The sequence below is a fragment of the Castanea sativa genome, chromosome 7, assembly GCF_040712315.1.
Source record: "Castanea sativa cultivar Marrone di Chiusa Pesio chromosome 7, ASM4071231v1".
NCBI classification, from domain to species: Eukaryota; Viridiplantae; Streptophyta; class Magnoliopsida; order Fagales; family Fagaceae; genus Castanea; species Castanea sativa.
Genome location: NC_134019.1, coordinates 43511563 through 43531142, shown reverse-complemented (window position 1 = coordinate 43531142; position 19580 = coordinate 43511563). Strand labels below are relative to the sequence as shown.

General features: G+C 35.4%; 2 protein-coding genes across 2 annotated transcripts; one reads left to right on the top strand and one right to left on the bottom strand.

Moving 5' to 3' along the window:
- Positions 1-3662: 3662 nt before the first annotated feature.
- On the bottom strand, positions 3663-5203 carry LOC142605398 (small ribosomal subunit protein eS28-like). Its single transcript, XM_075776862.1, has 2 exons — positions 5114-5203; positions 3663-3991 (listed from the first exon to the last, which is right to left on the bottom strand). Exon 2 carries the CDS (start codon positions 3980-3982, stop codon positions 3785-3787), a length of 198 nt encoding a protein of 65 aa, XP_075632977.1. The 5' UTR covers positions 3983-3991; positions 5114-5203; the 3' UTR covers positions 3663-3784.
- Positions 5204-8334: 3131 nt separating this feature from the next.
- On the top strand, positions 8335-19193 carry LOC142643355 (uncharacterized). Its single transcript, XM_075817922.1, has 8 exons — positions 8335-8762; positions 9170-9257; positions 10003-10103; positions 14275-14373; positions 16176-16232; positions 16785-16853; positions 17625-17687; positions 17801-19193. The coding sequence occupies exons 1-8, from the start codon at positions 8571-8573 to the stop codon at positions 18875-18877; spliced, it is 1746 nt and encodes a 581-aa protein (XP_075674037.1). The 5' UTR covers positions 8335-8570; the 3' UTR covers positions 18878-19193.
- The last annotated feature ends 387 nt before the right edge of the window (positions 19194-19580 follow it).

The following is a 19580-nucleotide window of genomic DNA, read 5'->3' as shown; positions in this document are numbered from 1 at the left end:
AGAGAAAGGAAATGTAGATTACAAAGTTCCCCCTAACACTTTGACCTATCAACTAGTAAGAGGTGTTGCAGCATTGGGGGCTCTATCCTATTCCAGAACTGAGTTATCCCAGAATCTCTAGCCAGTTTGGCTAACTCATGTGCCACTCTGTTGTAATCCCTTTTCTTGTACTTAACCTTCTAGCTATAATAGAACTGAGCAAATCAAGGATCCCTTGGATAATTGGCCTTAGATCTCCATGGAGGGAGTTAGATGAAGTGGCTTGAACAACCTAGAGAGAGTCAGATTCTAGTATAACCTGTGTGAGCATCATTTGGCAGGCTAAGAGCATTCCTTCTTCAGCAGCCAAAGCTTCCGTGACCTCCACTCCATATGTAGCAGACAGCGACTTGGCACTTGCTGCCACCACCATATCGCTACAGTCTCTGATCACCACCCCCACACCCGAGGGTCTACCATCTTCAAAAGTGGCCCCATCAACAATTATTTTATACACCCTAGGAGGTGGTGTAGCCCAACCAACCTCGGGAGGTTGCTGCCTAAGGAGATTAATAGTTACCGCCTCTTTATAGTCACTTTGGATCCATTGTGCAAAATTCCAGATTTGAGTTGATGTAAGGCCTTGAGACTCATGAACCACTTGGTTTCGGTTGTACCAGATCGACCAAGCCATGACAAACATAGTTTCTAAGTCATGGCTAGTACCAGATTCCAGAATTGCAATGCAACATCCACTATGTCATATGTTTCAGCCAACAGGTTTGTTGCGCAAGACTGCCAATTCCACCATACATCACAAATTTTTCCACAATAGAGCAGTGCATGCTTTGTACTTTCTACAGCTTTCTCATAGAGAGGGCATTTGGCATCAACCTCAATTCCCCTTTTTTCCATGTTTAGGCGTGTTGGCGTCCCATTCACCCAGGCTCTCCAGGCAAGAAGAAGTCACTATAAACATATAATGCAGTATCATGTTGATTTAATAATCTGAATGATTCATCATAAATTCTATTTGGGTTCCTTCGTACTTACTGATGCCTCCCAATTTCAAGTTGCTATTCTTCAGTTGCGAAATGAATGCTGCTATGGAACTGGCTTCAGAATCCATTCTAGCCATTACAATGGATATAATTGCCCGCCTAGGATCCTATCTTGAGTAATTAAATGCTAAACAAATGCAAATGCGATAATACCATAAGCAAGCACATGATTGATAGGAGGAATCACTCAACTTCAGCGCAAAAATAATTTATGAGACAGTCAATACTATGCATAACTAGGCTATACAGTTACCATCAATACCTTGTGAATAACTTTAACCAGATATTAATATGACAATCATGACCATCAAATGAAACTTGGACACAAACTAAATGATACATGGCTGCTTTATAAGTTGACATTCTGTTCCTGCTTCATTCATCCCTTATTGAAAAGAACTTGACTTCAAGTTTGAAGTCAAATCTTTTCAAAACATTGTGCACCCAATGTTTAAGTATTTGTTCTACGGCTAGTAGTGATTACGTTTAAAAGTGATAGATTGTACATCAATCGACTCTTGTGGTGAACTAGAAAGATGGCATTGGATGTTTACTGGCTTTGATGTTATTTTCTCTTCATCTTCACAATATAAGGAAAGAGATTCCTCACATTAAAAGTTGGACTATTGAGAATCTCTTGGTAGCTCTGTGCGAAATGTAGTTGGTCTCAACTTATTCAATACTCGGCAAAGACCAAACTTTCTTTGCTTGAACACGTTTAAGTACTCTTTATACAAATAAACCATAATCCAACCACCTTCTTTGAACCCCAACCTTCTTCTATGAGCATCAACTTTCAACTTTGGACTTGTAAATTTTAAGATGGCTTCAATTGTTCTTGAACTTGTTCATATACTGCCTTTATTTTTTGTGCTCCAAACTCTTCAACTTCCATACTCACTCTTGCTTGAATTGACAAAGATAAGAAATCCAGAAATTATGCGGATTTCTGCCAGACACCTTCAAATGGAGGTTTTATTTCATTGATCGATTGATTGAGCTATTATAAGCAAACTCAACTCGATAAATGAAAAATCTCATTTCCTTAAATGCTCTTTTACTAAACTTCTCAACAAGTTTCCAAGAGATTTGGTCAGAATCCAGCTGCTACGAAAGCAAACTAAATAGATACTGCACCTAGAGGAAGCTCCATCGTTTGTTCTATGTGAATTGTTAAGCTAGCTGGAAGAAAATCCACCTACCACCTGGTATCAATAATGTTGGGAGGTTGAGCATGGGCTTAAAATTTTTTATAATATCATCATTTGCTCCTCACCCCAAGAAATAGAGGTTTGGAAAATGAATTGAATTATCAAAAATTGTTTGGAGTAGTTGCATCCTGTGGCCGTAGAAGGGAAAAATATCAAAACAATTCTGCAATAGCGTAATCCTAGTCTTACTTGTAGTCAAGCAAAGCAATCCTAGTCTTACTTATAGTTCAAGTATTGTTAGTATAGGATTAAGCTTAATATAAATACACTTTAATGGGTTGATTGTAATACACCACCTCATAGTTACCATCAAAGGCTTTCCAATGTGGATGTTGGCCTCTAAGGCTAGACCACATTAATTCCTTACATTTTCTCTCTCTTTCTTTATATCTTTTTTAATCTATATCAACAAAATATCTAAAAGCAGCATTTTGGACCATTTTGATCTAATTTGGTCAGTTCGGTCCAATTGGTCCATTTTGGTCCTTTGGGTCAATGCAGTTCACTTCAGTGCAATTCAGCCCACTTTGGTTAAGATTGGTCTATTCGATTTACTTTGGTATAATTCGGTCCATTTCGGACCACTTTGGTCAAATTGAAAACCACACATTAATTTGTAAATTATATAATCAAATTTGTAATTCCCCAAATCACTGGATTACGCGGCACATGGGCAGTGCCACATTTTCACAAGAACAAAAAATTGGAGGCAAAGTCAAAGTAATGGATTCTCTACAAAGTGAAGGTTGACCAAACTTATATAAAATGATCAAACTGATTCTCTTTGAAATATTGGGATCAACCTAGTAGGTCAATATATAAAACATATTCATCTAAAAGCATTCCTTTTTGTTCATATTTTTTCTTTTTCTTTTTAGTCACAACACAAACCAAAAATAAAAAATAAAATAAGGCTTTTTATAGAGCCAAAAAATACTTCAATTTCAGAGCTCGGCGTTTAGCATGAATCACACACCATGACACGCTCTATTAAGATCAAGGGCTCTATAAGAAGAGGCATTCCTTACATGACCATGGGGGTTGTAGATGACATGGTAATATAAAAGAGTTTGGGATTAAATCCTAATATAGCTTTCAAATATTGTCAGTTTCTAGGATTACTCATTCTCATAACCTCAAGAACTTGCAACATAATAAAAGGACCTTCATCTTTATAATGAGCCTTAAAAGTTGCGAAGAAATGAAATCTACAAAAAATTGACTTGCACTTAGGCCAGCAAATGAACAAAGCTAATTCATCTTCATGACTCATGAGAAGCATATATATAAGAAATTGCATAACTAAAGCAGAATAAGAATATATATAATCAAAATCCAGATATAAATGGTTTACTACAGCAAAAAACAAAACATGCTTGTTTAAACCAACTACACATATAGCATTTATTCTAAAATAAAATCTGCCATAGCATCCCAAACAAAGTATCCATTTTCACAAAATGTTCATAGATACTAAAACTCAAGTCCTGTATCTAAATTTGAACCATAGGAAAAAAAAAAAAAAAAAAACCATCAACGCAACCTTCTTGCTTCCCTTTCGGACTCAAGAAGAGTGAGGATATCACCTTCTCTAACGGGTCCCTTGACATTCCTCATAATTTGGCGGTTTGCGTCGTCCATAAACCTCACTCTCACCTGAGTAACCTGTCCCCTTGATCCTGTCCTACCAACAACTTTCGTCACAATCGCATGCTTCACGTCAGTGTTCATTTTGCACAGCTGTTGATCAAAGAAGTAAACAAGACGATTGTTACAAAAGAATTATCATTAGTCACCATCATAGTATCGTTCATTTTTATTTAGTATAATTGGTAAAGTCTTTTATTCTCCAATAAGATATTTGAAATGGAATTCAAATAACACAAAAGAGAAATCCATTAATATCTTAGTCAAATAATAAAGTACAATCATTATACTACTACACTCATGACTCATCAAAGGTTCAAGTTCTATTATATTTAAAAAAATAAAAACAAAAACTTTATACAGCCATTTGAAATTGATACAAAAACTAATTTCATTATTCTATTGTTTTTTGGTTACTAAAACATGTACACCTTAAAACTCTTTAGGGGTTTTCAAAATCCGAGTATTATTAGGTTGGGATTCACTGAATTAATTAGCTCTTTATGTCAGTCTGATTCTTTCTCCAATTTCAAAAAACCAACTTTAAAAAAAAAAATTAATAGAGCAATTTTAGCGAGTTGAGGGGGAAAAATTCAATCAAATAAAGTTGGAATTCACAAAACGTGACAAAGAGTTAGCAGGAAGTAATTGCAATTTTCAGAAAAATCACAGGCTAAATCCGTCCTAATGAAAAAGAGGAGGAGATGTGCGGGGAACCAGTTGAGCTACATAACAAAAAAATAAAAAATAAAAAAGATTGAGAAAATAATTAAATACATTTAAAAATTACAATTACAAAACGAAATATTAAATAAAAAAGAAATAATTTAATTTCTAAGCTGATGCAAAATTGGGTTGAAATAATTTTCAACAAAACGGTTGAGATGTTGGTACCAATTTCTAGGGGAAAGAAATAGAGAAAAATATTCATTTAAAAAATTTATATTGTGTTTGGATTTGATTTTTTTTTTAAATCATTAATCTAAAATTGTTGGTGTAAATTTAACAGTATATATGATTTGAATTTAAGAGATTTTGCTTTAAAAAAAAAAAACTATAAAAAAAAAAAAACCTCGAGATCCCAATCCAAACAACCTATGTTCTAATATTTCAATTTGTTTTTTGCCTCACAATCAATTAAAAGCAATCATAAAATTTCAATAACAATTAATGTATGGCAACATAAAACAAAGAAGATTAGAGAAAAAAAAGTACCTGATTGCTGGTTAAATAAAAATGCTCCTTGTTTAAGAGAAATTAAAAACGCAAATAATCAAAAAGTAGAGGAGGATCCTAACATAGTATTTATACGTATAGACAGGTTAGGATTAGGTCAAATTTTTAATGGGAAACAGAATGACTAATATAGCCTTAGATAGGCCAATTAGACTGTGATTTACTGTATAATATTTGGGCCAAGGAAAACCAGGCCTAGGAGTTTGTTATTGTAGGTGGGAATTTGTTATCGTAGGTGTTGTGGGTTCATTTGATCACGGTCCAATACATCTTAAGGTCAAGATTAGTTCTCATTTTTAGCGTCTCCTTATGTTTTATAAAGTTTATATGTTAGAATATATTGTCATTTTAATTTGAAGATGTAGATCAGATTTCTAGTTAAAAGGGTTTGTACTCTGTACGCATCTCTTAAAGTTGCATACACATGCTTCTATATGTATACGCAAACTAAAGAGATGCGTATGCAATCACATTTTTTTCCAAAATGCAAAACCTAGTTTCCTTTTGTTTATAAATTTAGTGTATATTTTTGGTGATATCAACTCGTCCAGGTACAGTTCCTGCTTCCTTATTTTCAGTCCTGTACAATCTTACAAAGAATAAAGATATTTAAATTTTTTGAAAAACTGAATTTATGTTAAATGGTGAGTACACATGCCCTAGGAATGCATACACAAGCTGGAGCGTATGAATGACTAGATGTGGCATACGCAATAAGGATAATTGTGTATAAAATGTCAATAAGTTATTTATGCAAACATGTCTCCTTGTGTATACATACTGTTTTTGAAGAATATAATCACCTTTCGGTTCAACTAGAGTTGTGATCCTTTCAGGTTTTTTGAAGAAGATTTACTTTCTTTGTTCCATTCATAATTGAGAATTAGATATTTTAATACGTTGATCTAGATAAAATGGGGTGTAGGCCCATAATATCCATTGTCCAAGCTAAAAACAAAATACTAATTATTTTCCGTGCGAGATAACGTCAAAATATTTTAAAGATAATTTTCAAAAATTATAAACATACACACACAAGAGGGACAAAATGGGGATATACTCCTTTCGGCGAAAATTTCCAGCAAAATGCCTTTCTGAAACTATATAGCGATATGTCCCTGTTTTCAAACTCGATTTTTATAAAATCGAGTTTTAAAACAGGGGCATATCCGTAAATAGTTTCAGAAACTGGGCATTTTGCTGGAACTTTTCGCTAAAGGGGTATATCCCCATTTTGGCCCGCACAAGAGTAAGTCTTTTTTTTTCCAAATTTTTTTTGTTGTATTTGATGTTGGACTTGGGACCGAGCTAATTTATTGAATAAAAAGTTCTAGAATCATGCATTTTCTCATACAATAAGTTACCACTAGCATGGAGGCTGTTCACTATCCTCGAGCCATACTCAAGTTTAGGGGACTCGAGTACCATACTAACACAGTACTCGAGTCCAAGAAACTCAAGTATGAGTCTGGATGCTTTCACCTATTTTACCTGAGCCATACTCGAGTTTATGAAGTTCGGGTACCACACTAACACAGTACTCGAGTTTAATAAGCTCGAGTACTAGGTGGCATTTTTTAATGCCCAAATGCCAGCTCAGCTAGCGCCACAGTGGAATACTCACTAGAAACTTGAGTTTACTAAATTCGAGTACCATTTAGAACTCGAGTTTAGTGAACTCGAGTACCGAAAAAGTGGTGCATTGCTAATTAGTTCCGAAATAATGTTAGATTGCCAGAATTTTTGCCAAAACGTGGTATTTGACTATTTTCACCCGTGATAATTAGCAAAAAAAATCTAGCACTACAATTTTTGTATAGTAACTTTGTTACAACTATGACATTACAGTTTGTGAACGGTGAAGAAAAAATTATAAACAATTACTTACATTCTATCACACCATAATTGTGCCAAAAGTCTTGACCTAAATAAGCTAGACATCGTAACAAGAATAGTAGGTCCCTTCACAAAAATCCTCTCAATTATTTAAGCATGCCCAACAATTTCTCCTATTAGTTCTTTCGAATTGGAATGTTTCAACATGCTGCATTGTTTTTTTTTTCCCCTTAATTCGATAATTAGAGAAAAGGAAATTTGAATCTCTGGATATTTTTGTTAAAAACATAAGACATGCAAGTTGAGTTGAGTTTACAAGGCTCTTAACAATGTGCCATTTTAATTTATTTTCCCAGGTGTGCCATGCTACTCTTGGACTCCTAGTCCCTTTAAAGCCAAGGGCCAAGGGCCAAGGCCCAAGAGTGATGGTGTAATCATTAGGCAATTGGGTGTTTGATAAAATGCTTGATCTATTATTATGGACTTGCGATGAGGTTTTGGGCTCCTAGGCCTGGTTTTCATTGGCCCAAATATTATATAGTAAATCCCAGTCTAATTGGCCTATCTAAGGCTAATTTAGTCATTCTGTTCCCATTAAAAATTTGGCCTAACCCTAACCTGTCTATACGTATAAATACCATGTTAGGTTCCTCCTCTACTTTTTGATTATTTGCGTTTTTAATTTCTCTTAAACAAGTAGCATTTTTATTTAACCAGCGTGAGTGATCTCTTGGCAATCAGGTGCTTTTTTTTTCTTTCTCTAATCTTGTTTGTTTTATGTTGCTATACATGTCTTGGCCTTGGTCCTTTGCTCATCATTTTAGTTCGTAAATAAGCCCATTTCTACTGGTAGGCAGACTCTTAAAAACTTGGCCCATTTTATTTTTGGACAAACCTTGGCCTGGGTGCTTTAAAACTCAGATCAACATCCTTTTGAAATCTTATAATAACTCTACCCTAAAGTTAGATTTATTAAAATATTTAGGACGATAATAAACTTTACCAATTAAATTAGTTAGAATCTATTATCTTAAAGTTCTTAAAACCTTAATTATTTTATTAACCATTAAAATAACTTTATCCTAAAACTCTTTTTAGGGTAGAGTTATTATAAAATTTATTAAAATCTTTAAGACGAAAACAAACTATATCAATTAAATTAACTAAAACCTATTTTCTTTAAGTTCTTAAAACTTTAATTATTTTATTAACAGTACATATCAATTTTGAACATGTATCTTAATTGAACAAAGTTAACACCCTAGAACACTGGACCCAAGCCAAACCTGTCCCCCATTTCCCTCTCTCTTCGACATCCTTTATTAATGGCCTATCTCAAGTTTTTTTTTTTTTTTTTTTTTGTCGGTCTTAAAAAATTTTGGGCTTAGCTCTGTCACAGTTCAAGCATTGGGCTAGCCTCGGCCCGTTTGAAATTTCATCTGTTTAAGCGCATCAAACTGGAAAACTGGTGTGTGTCACACAGAGCTGAAACCTGAAACTGAAACCCCTGCTTACTAGGGTTTTCATCTCCACTCTCTCTCCTTCTCTGTGAACACCCACACCATAAAAATGCAAACTTTGGATTAAAAGGAACAAAAAGATGGCATTTTGGTGCAGAATCAATCGGTTCAAGCTCAAGCACCTTCCAAATCAAATTGTTCAAAGATACTACCTTGGCAATTCAAATGCTTCACACACCAACCCATGTGTTGCAGAAAAGCCTTATTGGGTGATTCACAGTGGACCCGTTGGCTTTTGCAACAATGTCAGGTTTTTTGCTGCACCAGTTCAGGTAATGATCTGGGTTTGGTAGTTTGCTGATTGTTTGAGAATTTTACTTTGAGGAAAAAAAATCATTTACTGGGTATTGGGTATTTTGTATTTTTTGTTTTCTGGGTTAGATTCAATTATTTGTGTTATTGTGTAGTTTGTGGATCACTTGGCTTTTGGTGTAAATGTCTTTTTTTTTTTTTGGAGGGGGTGGTTGGTTTTAATGGGCAGTTGCAGATGCATAGTTGAATTCAGCTTGTGAGATTGGTTTATTTTTTAAAGGGTGTTTTATTTTTGGTTGTGGTGGTGCTGTGTAATGGATATATGAGAGCGTGAATTGTTAATCATTTGGGGAATCAAATTTAATTTTTAGTGATATTAGGATTTAGATGATGTGTGTTATATGATGGATTATTCTTGAACTTTCAGGCTGCAAAGAAGGAAAAGAGGGACACAAGTGGGCCGCGTTTGAATGGCCAAATCCAAGCCCCTTATGTTAGGCTTGTGGCAGAGGAAGGTATATCAGTTGGGAATGTTTTGTAATAGATTTATTGTATATGTCCATGTTATAATGTTTCTTGATGGTTTTGAGATTGATGTTAAGTAGAAAAAGATATTGTTCTAATACTTGATATGCCTGTTAAAGAAAATGATGGCTACACACACACATATATTTTCTGATAAGTAAAATGATGACTACATTGTAAAATGTTGAAAATTAAAATAGGGCGGATATATTAGTGCTCATCCCTGCTGTGACTATTCTTTATTTTTTCTCAGCAGGGCAATGCATATAGAAACTACACTATCCTTTAAAAAGAAAAAAAGAAGAAGAGACTTTGCTATTACAAACTACACATAGCATCATACTAAGAATTTATCACAAGAAGTTATGACCAGTCTTGTAATTCTGTGGCTTTTAGCTATCTACCCATTAGGAGAGACTCAGAGGTTCAAAGACATTCAATCATCCTAAAACAGATTGAGTGGTATTGTGATAGTGAGCCAGGCTTAGGCGTAAATGACCATTATGAATATGAAAGAGATGACTGAAATAAGTTAATCTAAACTTTGTATTTCAATGAAATATTGAGCTATATATGCTGCATTTTACTAAATGCTAAACAGTTTTTTTTTTTTTTTAATATAAGTAACTAACTGCTAAACAGTAGTTGGGGAAGATAACAATTCCATGTATTTTGGGCAATGTAAGAGTGTGTAGTCTTTTGTTAGGTTCATTCTTAATTTATGATTATGTGCAGGGCTTAAAGAATATTTCAAATTTGAAGATGGTAAGACTGTAGTAGTCTCAAGACAGGAGGCACTGGAATGTGGCAGGAAACTCAAGCTCGATTTAGTGGAGGTAAAGTATTTCAAATTTGTGACCATGATACTTGTAAAGAGAATTCATGAATGTGATAACTGTGAAAAGAGAGTGCTGGATGTCTGTGATTGTATTTATATGTGCATAATCAAAGGTATCCATGTATAGGCGAATAAATGGTTAGGTAGCACCTTTCATAGTCGTTTATTTATTTATTTTTTTATTTACCAAAAGATCCAGGTTCATGTCCCAGTAACAGAATTATTGCACTTCTCCCTTCTTCTTTGTTTTGATAAGTAAGAATGATATATATACAAAAGGCTACTCTATGCCTGAAAAACACAGAGCAACCCAGAAAATACAAGAAGGAGAAAACAAAGAGAAACAAGAGAGAAAACCGAACAACAAAGAAATTACAAGAGAAAAAAGGAGCAAAGAAAAGAAGGGAGGGAATCACTAGACGTGAGTCCCCACGTCCGAGACCAATCAAAAAGAGTTCCACTAAAAGAAGCAAGCAACTGATCACTAGAGCTATCCAAATCCTCAAAAGTCCTCCGATTCCGTTTCTTCCAAATACACCATAGGATGCACAACGGGACTAAATTCCAAATCTGAGACGAATGCTTCCCCAGCCAATTCCACCATCCAAAAAGCAAGCCTGGAATCGATCTAGGCATAACCCAAGCCAAGCCAAAAGTTAAAGAAACAAAGCTCCATAACCGATAGGCCACCTCACAATGAAGAAGTAAGTGGTCTACCATCTCTCCACAATGACGGCACATAATGCACCAATCCACAAAATCCAATCTCCTCAATCTCAGATTGTCTCCCGTTAGGATCTTATTCCAAGCTACACACCAAACAAAAAAAGAGACTCGCCTAGGGGCCTTTACTCTCCAAATAGCTTTCCAAGGAAAGATAATTGAAGGAGAATTTCTTAATTTGTTATAGTACGACCGGATGTCAAAAGCCCCATTAGGCTTCAATTTCCATCTCATCCGGTCTCCAACATCCATAGGAGGAGTTATAGCACCCAATATACGAAGAAACTGCAGCCCTTCGTCCATCTCCCAATCATTAAAAAATCTGCTAAAACGAACATTCCAAAATCTTCTATCCTCCGCCCCCTGCCTAGGCAAAGAAGTTTCAACAGAAGCCTCTTTATCAATGGCAATGTCATACAGCCTTGGAAAAACCAATTGAAAAGGTTGATCCCCATACCACCCATCCTGCCAAAACCTCACCCTATTCCCCAACCCAACCACAAACTGACAATTTTTGCTGAAATCCTCCCAACCCATGTGGATACTTCTCCACAAACCACACCCGTGAGCTCCCCTACCCAGCTTTGAGGTCTATCCCCCCCAATCTTCCCCATATTTTGAAGCTACTACCCGCCTCCATAACCGACCCTCTTCCTTCCCAAACCGCCACAACCATTTCCCCACAAACTGCCACAACCATTCTCCCTTCTTTTACCTATCATTTTTTTATTAGTATAAATTTTTGCAGTCTTTTTTATCTGGTTTTTCTTCTTACTTGGTTTATGTTCTATGAATGACAATAAAAGTTCTTTGGTTCATGAATTCTGTGTGTTAGATTTAGTCCATGAAAAACTTGCATTAAGAAACAAATACTGAAGATCTTATGAACACTATTGAGTTGTTTTTAGATGTAATAAGCAAAATAGCAAATATTCAAATCAGCCTTGGAGTAGCTTCTGTTACTTGTTAGACTGAGGGTGTGTGTAATGCGCATACAAGAAACATGTACTGTTGCCCTATATTGTTTTAGTTAATCTGTAATAGCTCTTTTTTTTATATAGGTAATAATAGTATTATTAATCAAGAAAAAAACAAAGAGAGAAAATACATGGTGTTCATGATAGTGAACACAAGCAGAAACAACAAAAAGCAACAAAGAAAAAAAATTCAAGGAACCAGTCTAAGAGAAGAAAGAAACTCTATAATAGAGGAACAATTAGAAGAACTCCAACACCTAGACCAATCGAAGAGAGTTCTCTGGCATAAATTTTGTAATTGAACCAGCGATTTCTTAGTAGCCTCAAAAGTGCACCGATTTCTTTCTGTCCAAACAATCCACATCAAACAGCTAGGAAGCATATTCCATACGTCTGAATTAAATTTTCCCAGCCAATGGCTCCAACAAAACATCAAACTTTCCATAGAACCTAGCATAGCCCGTTAGATCCCAAAGATCTTAAGCATATGCACTCACAACGAGTGAGCTATAGGACAATGGATGAGGAGATGATCCACAGATTCCTCATTGCAGCCACACATACGACACCGATTCGCCGAAGAGAAACCCCTAAGAATGAGATTATCCAAGGTAAGGATTTAACAATGAACTAGTCCACAAAAAGAAAGCCACCCTTTTAGGAACCTTAACTTTCCAAATACCCTTCCAAGGAAAACTGGAAGTAGAAGCACCTTGAATCTTATTGTAATAGGATCGAATATCAAACTTACCATTCTTATTAAGGCACCAGTGGGAATTGTCACACCCAACACCCCTAGGAATCCGAGATTGAATAAAATCAAGGAAAGAGAAGGCAGCTTCTAATTCCCTATAGATCTTACTTATCCAAAGAAATAATGTTACTCCATTATAGATCTTTCTTTAAGGAATTTGTGATGCTATTCTACTTAGTTGTGAATTCCCTGGTATGATGCCTAAGGAAATCTAAGGAATGTTGCGTTGTTGGCGATACTGATATACATGAGCATTTTATTGAGTGAGTTGGGTTGGGTACCATAAGCAACATTCATAATCTGTGCTCATTTAATGTGGGAGAGTTGAAAATGCTTAGTAGGAGTTCATCATGGGAAAAAATAATGGACTTAGTCTCACATTAATGAGAAAGAAATAAACGTCAGCCTAGATAAGGTGATTTACACCCTAACATTTTAGATTTGGAGATGAACAGCAGTTTGGGGTAGGATTTATATGTTGGACAATCTTATGAAGAGGCGTTTGTCTTTAGTAAATTGTGCTGTCTGTGTCAAAGTAATGGGGAAACATTGGATCACCTTTTAATGAAATGTGAACTTTTGAAGTTGCTTTTGCTCTATGGAGGGATGTACTTCAGAATTTTGGTATTCACTGGGTCATGTTGGGGTCTGTTTGGAGTTTATTGTTTTGTTAGAGAAATTAGTTTAGGAAACATGGCTCAAATATTTGGAATTTGGTGCTAGATTGTTTGATGCGGCTTGTTTGGAAGGAGTGGAATTGTTGTTTGTTATACCAAGAGTTCGTTGGATCAATTAAAATCTTTGGTTCTGTGCACTCTTTTTGATTGGTCCAGAGCTTGGGGTTTAACACAATGTTCTTCCATTTTTGAGTTCCTAACTTCTATTAGATCTTTCTCTTGATATTCTTGTACATTGTTGATGCTTTGTGTTCATCATTGTGAACATGAAGTTTTTGTTTACATAATATTAATAAAACAGCACTACTTACCTATTCAAAAAAAAAAAAAATTTGTGCCCAGGGTTGTGTTCTTCTTAGTCCTGATGCCAGCTGTTATATTCTACTTGACATGTGTATTTTGAATAATTTTGCCAACTTTCCACTTGTGACCAACTTGACAATGCACCCTGCCTTGCCCTGATTAAATTGCTTCCCTACTCAACCCCACCCCATCAGGGGGTGCAAGTAGATCTGCTAAGGTATTTTATTATCTTTGCCAAGAGCATTGTAGGTCAACTAGTTAGCACCTCTTGGTGTTTCTAAGATATTAAGGGTTCAATTAAAGGTAGAGAGGTAGTGGGTGTTCTTTTGTATGCTACCTATGTAAGTTACTCAGTTTTTGAACCACCTTTATTAATTTCACTACTATCTTGGATAATATCTACATTTTTTTCCCAAAATAATTTAGTGTAATGGTTCCTGCGAAAATGAGGCAAAGAATGTCCTTTGAACACCATTATTGATTTCCTTTATTGGTTATTTGAATATGTATTGGACTCTAATGTGTTTAGCCGTGCATCTATTAATGCTTGGAGCAAATGCCCTGGTCAGCATCTATGTGAAAGTGGAGCTATTAGTGCTTTAGAACTTTAGCTTTTGGGACAAGAAGTTCGTTTAGCAGATTCTGGGATGCTCAATGTTTTAATTTTTGTAATTTATTAAACTACTTTATGTTTCTTATCTCTGTTCTGCAAACTTAATTTTGTTTTGTTTACAGGTTCAAAGAACTGCTAATCCACCTGTCTGTAAACTCATGGACTTCCATAGAGAAAAGTACAAAAAACAGTTGAAGGAAAAAGACCGTGCTAAAAGCAAGGTACTTTACATTGTAGATTTGTGCCTTTGGGTTGAATCTTGCTGAAATTAAGCCAATGAACATTTTTTGGACTAAAACCAAAACTTTGTTATTGTTTTCTTTTGCCTGTAGCTTTGGTATAGCTAATTCCCATTGATGTGAGAAGTGAAAAAAAAAATATTTTTTATAATTTAGGTTTATTTAATTTTGGAAATCAATTGTATTTCATTTTAATTCGTAGTTGTTAATTAGGTTATTACTATCCTATTTAATTTTCTAGAGTCAAGCCTATTTTGTAATTCAGTAATTGGGTACTACCAAGTCATTTAGAATGAGGTTTCGTTAATCAATTAGAATTAAAATTAATGTTATGTCCAAGTAGTCTATATAAACACAATATCATACTCCTATGGAGAAGGTAACAATTGGATTGATTAAGAAAACTTCTCTTGGAATTTTCTAATGGTTTGGTGCTTACTTCGACCAACCGTAGGTGTTGCATCCTAGAGCTTTTGCTGGTGCACTCCTTTGCTTCTTGTTACACATGAGAATGGTGATTGGAGAATCAAAGCATCAATCTTGTGGATTGTAGACAGTTTCCGATAGAAATAACTTTTTAGAAGTTTGGATTTTTACTTACCCCTTCTCCAATGAGCTGTACTTCAATTAGAATCTTGTTCCTTTGTAAAAACAATGTGTAGGGTAAAGTCATGAGGTGGTGCGTGTACAACTTACCAATAATAATAATAATAATAATAATAATAAGAAAAAGGATAAGCCCCAACTCGTAATTGACCTTATTTAGGATCAAATAATTCAATAAGTTATACTAGGAGAAGCTCCAAACTTCCTATTGCAAGTTGATTTATAATGATATATCTGAAGATCCCAAAATCTAGTTGTCATCACCTTGACTAATGTTTTGCATTTTAAAATATTTGGAAGCTTTGGAGATAATCATCCATTGTTTTGACCAGTTTTTTTTATGACATAGAACCTCATCAATGCAGGGCCCTTTGGACCAGATTATTATTTTTTAACCAGATTCTTCTGATTGCTATCCACAAATTTTCAGTTTGTACATTGTATTTGTTATGCACAATACTTTGCATAAAGATTCAAAATTTAGTGGCTGGGTAAGTTACAATTATGAATTTCATAAAATGTGATATGGGCTATACATATAAGGTTGTGTATAGATGTAGCCTGAGCAATTTCCTTGGTACAATTCCTATCTCCTTTGCAACTGACAGTTGTCACCTGGTAGAACCTTGGTAATTTGATTGTCAAGTTCAGCGTTCGTAAATTAATTGGGAAGATATTGCAAACTATTTTAGAAATGATAAGTACCTTTTTGGAAGGAAATATTGATGCTTAGCATCAACTGAGTGGAGCATGCCTTTTTTTATTTTTGGTTTCTCATGCTTTTGTTGATGTATATGTATGGTTCTGGGGTTCTTGACCACTTGCAAAATGGAGATATTATTGAAAGGTTGGTTAGCAGTTCACAAAATTTAAACTTGGTCATAGAAACTACATGATTGTAAAGTTCAAAAAGTTCCACAAGTTCTATTTGTTAAATTTCTATTTATGAAGCAAGGGAAAAAAAGAGATACAGTGCTTGGTGCGGTCATGTAGATACTAGATAGTTGGTCTCAGACTCTTGCACTTATGTTAATATTTCACATTCCTATTTAGTTTTGGTCATGTACATCTAAATGTTGTTTGTTAATATATTATCATTTACTTTTACCTATATAAAAAAAAATCTTATTTGTTATTGTTATAATAGTTTAACTTTCTGGGATGCATTGAATATGCAGTCTGAGGTGTCTTTGCGAAAAGGAGACTGCAAAGAAGTTCGCTTCTCAGGGAAAACTGTAAGTTCTTTCTTTGAACTCTGACTTCTTATTTTTCTTGTGCCATATCACATATACATCCTGAAACTCATCTTAACTGTTTCAGAAATAAGGAAAAACATGCTGGCAACAATTTAATATTTTCACATAAATAATGGTATTGATGCTGTGAACACAATTCTGTAAAGAGCTTGAACAATTGAGAACAAAATGGACAATACAAGTCAAGGAAGTGATCATTGAATTCTCTTAACTCAATGTGTCAACTCAACTGTGTTTTGGGTGCTTGTCAATTGATAACAATCTGCTTTGATTTCTGGGATTTCCATTATTTTTATGTTATTGATGATTTGAGTGTTCCATTTATTTTGTTTGCCTGGTCTTTGAAAACCTGGCTGTGTCATAGATGTACCCACTAACCCAGCTACCCAAATACATGACTTGCAATGCAAAAAGGATACAAAATGAGAGGAATATAAGGACAAAAGATAAACTAACCGTGGTTAAATCATTGATTTTAAAGAGTGAGTGAAAAGCATGATGATACAACATTCCCACTGCTACTCTTTTCAGGAACTAAAGGACTTAAAGATGAAAGCAGATCAAATTAAAAGACTGATGGAGCGTGGTTACCGGGTGAAGGTACATTCTTTCATTTCATTAATTTATTCTCTAATTATTGATGTTTTGATACTCCGATGATATTTTGGTATATTGTAGCTGATTGGGTACTATCTTGGGTTGCATGCTGATATCTATGCCACCTTCTCTTTAATGTTAGAGTTTCATTGAGTTGCTGGCATTAGAAGGAGAGGCCAATTCACTGATTGTTTCATGCATCATACTTTTTTTGCTAAAATTTACTGGTCATCAGATTCTTCTCAGAAATTCTGTAATCTGGCTCTTAACAAATTCATCCTTTTTATCAGAAATTTTAAATACAATATGGATTTGCTAAATTGCAGATGTATGAAGAGGCTGACTCAACCAAATTAAGAAAAAAAGAAAAAAAAGAAAAAGGCAAAGTGCTTCTTAGATATCACAGGCAAACAAAATTCCCATGCAATTACCACTTCTTTCTTCTTTTTTGTGTGTGTGGATGGCTTATTTTTTTGGGGAGGGGGGGATTGGCAAAGTTTGAAACTAATGGATTCTCAAAGCTCAAGGAGTAATACAATAATGTTTATCTGCAAAAGGAATAAAAAGAAATTAATAACTGATACAACAACATACTAGCATTAATCCACTCATTCTTCATTCTTATGCATGTACACTTACCAATAAAAGTTGTCTTATTCTACCAAATGCACTTGTGATTTAGGTGTCTGTCCTCAAATTCTTTCAACTAATGTTACCAAATTAGCCATTAAGTGCTATTATAATAGTTAATTGTCTTCTGTGGATCTGAAACAGTGCAGGGCTATGGGTAAAGAAGATCAGGACTTGGGTGGATTGCTATCTCGCGTCTCTGCTTTGGTATGGCCAACTCCTTTGATTTTTCTCACTGCTTTATGTTTGAATCATTAATATGCACTTTTTGTGTTTTCCTTTTTACTTTCCCACTCTTATTTATGAACAACATTCTGCAGATTGAAGATGTGTGTATTGTAGAAAGTGGACCCTTGGTGAGAGAGACAGAGGCACATGTGGTAGTCAGGCATGTCAAATTTGGCATGCCCAAGAAAGGTGGGAAAAAGTTGAAGGTTGTAGGAGATGCGAGTGCTAAGGTAGCCACCACTGCACCAGAAACTGTCAATTCTATTGGTTCCACTGAAGAACTGAGTTCTGCTGAATATGACTCAGAAACTGAGGAAGAGATCCTTTCTGATGAAGCTGACCTTCCTATTCCCTCTTCCATGGAAATTCCAGATGAAAGTTTTGGAGACAAGAAGAATGCTTGGTCAGTTGTTGATGCTGGTGATAATTTTGAAGAAGTATTCCGTCTTGGTGATGATGCGAATGGAGTAACTTCCAGTTCGGATAAACAGTTGAAGACTGCACAAGAAACAGCTTCTCCTTCATCAAATGTCAATGTTTCAGACTTTTTGCACTCCATGCCAGTACCCGAATTTACAAGAGCAGATCAAGTCCCATCCTCCCCATTCTCCTCACAATGGCCTTCCACTGGGACTGAAAGAATTCACAAAGGAAGTGAACCAAGGAATCAGTTCCCACCAATGAAACCAATAGATAATAGGGGTCCAGGAATGAGGGACTCTGTGAGGTTAGAACCCCAATTTCCAAATTTAAGAAGGCAGACCCCAGTGGATGTGAATTTATTGCCTTCAGGGGCAGAAAGCAGGCAAGTTGGGACTGATACTCCAGTATTTCGAAACTCAAAGCTTCCTCCTAACAACATGCCCAAGCAAGGACCAAGTCTTGGTGCTCCTAGTACCCCTGCACCTAGTTATGGCATTTTTAGTTCTCCAACTACACCCAAGGGACAAGGTGTACCAGCAGAAGTTCGTAGGAGCAGGGAAGGAAACCCTCATGATGCTGCCAGGAATTCTGGCACAATAGGGGTTTCACCAAATGAGAACTTGCCCAATTTGAATTCTGATGATAGCCAAAGGCCAGGGCCTGACAAGGGTGGACAAAAGGCGTGGGGAGTATTTAGTCGAGGGAGCTCAAATACAATGCCAAACATGACATCTAAGCCAAATTAAAGGTGCAAAAATATTATTTCCATTATAATGATTATGTGAATCGATGAGCTCTAGCTCAAACAGTACTTCATTCCCTTACAAGTGCAAGGTGGGAGATGAGATCATGGATTGAAGACCTATCCGATGCATGTGTAATATACTAATAAAACACTAATAGGAAGAAAAGAAGAAGATTATTTCCGTAAATATTTGACTTACGGAGTCAAACAAGTTTTGACGATGATTTTTATGTGTCATCTTGAGACGAATAAAAGATTGTATTGCCTTTTTGTTATGTACAACAATTACTTGGAATGCCAGCAGTTCTTTTAATGTATCTGCATAATATTTATTCATTCCTTTATAAATTCTTGTTTTGGTACGACTTTCCTGTTATGTTCCAACCTACACTGGCAATATATCTTGTCATTCCCCTTTTAGTTAGATGTGTTCTAAGTTCTAACTTCTTTGAATTATCATCATTTTAGTTAGAGGTGTTCCAAGCCAGAAGATCAAGAACCATCAGCATCAGAACCTCTTTACAAGTCTTAACCTTAACAATGGTGTCATACAACAATCCAATCATCAAGAACCTTGAATAGGAAGCTGGCAGGAGTGAAGTCGCTAGGACTAGCACTCAATCCTATCACTAAATAAATTTTTCCTACTGATTCTTTGCAATAATTAGGTGACAAATTTTTCAACTGCTACTATAATTAGTGCA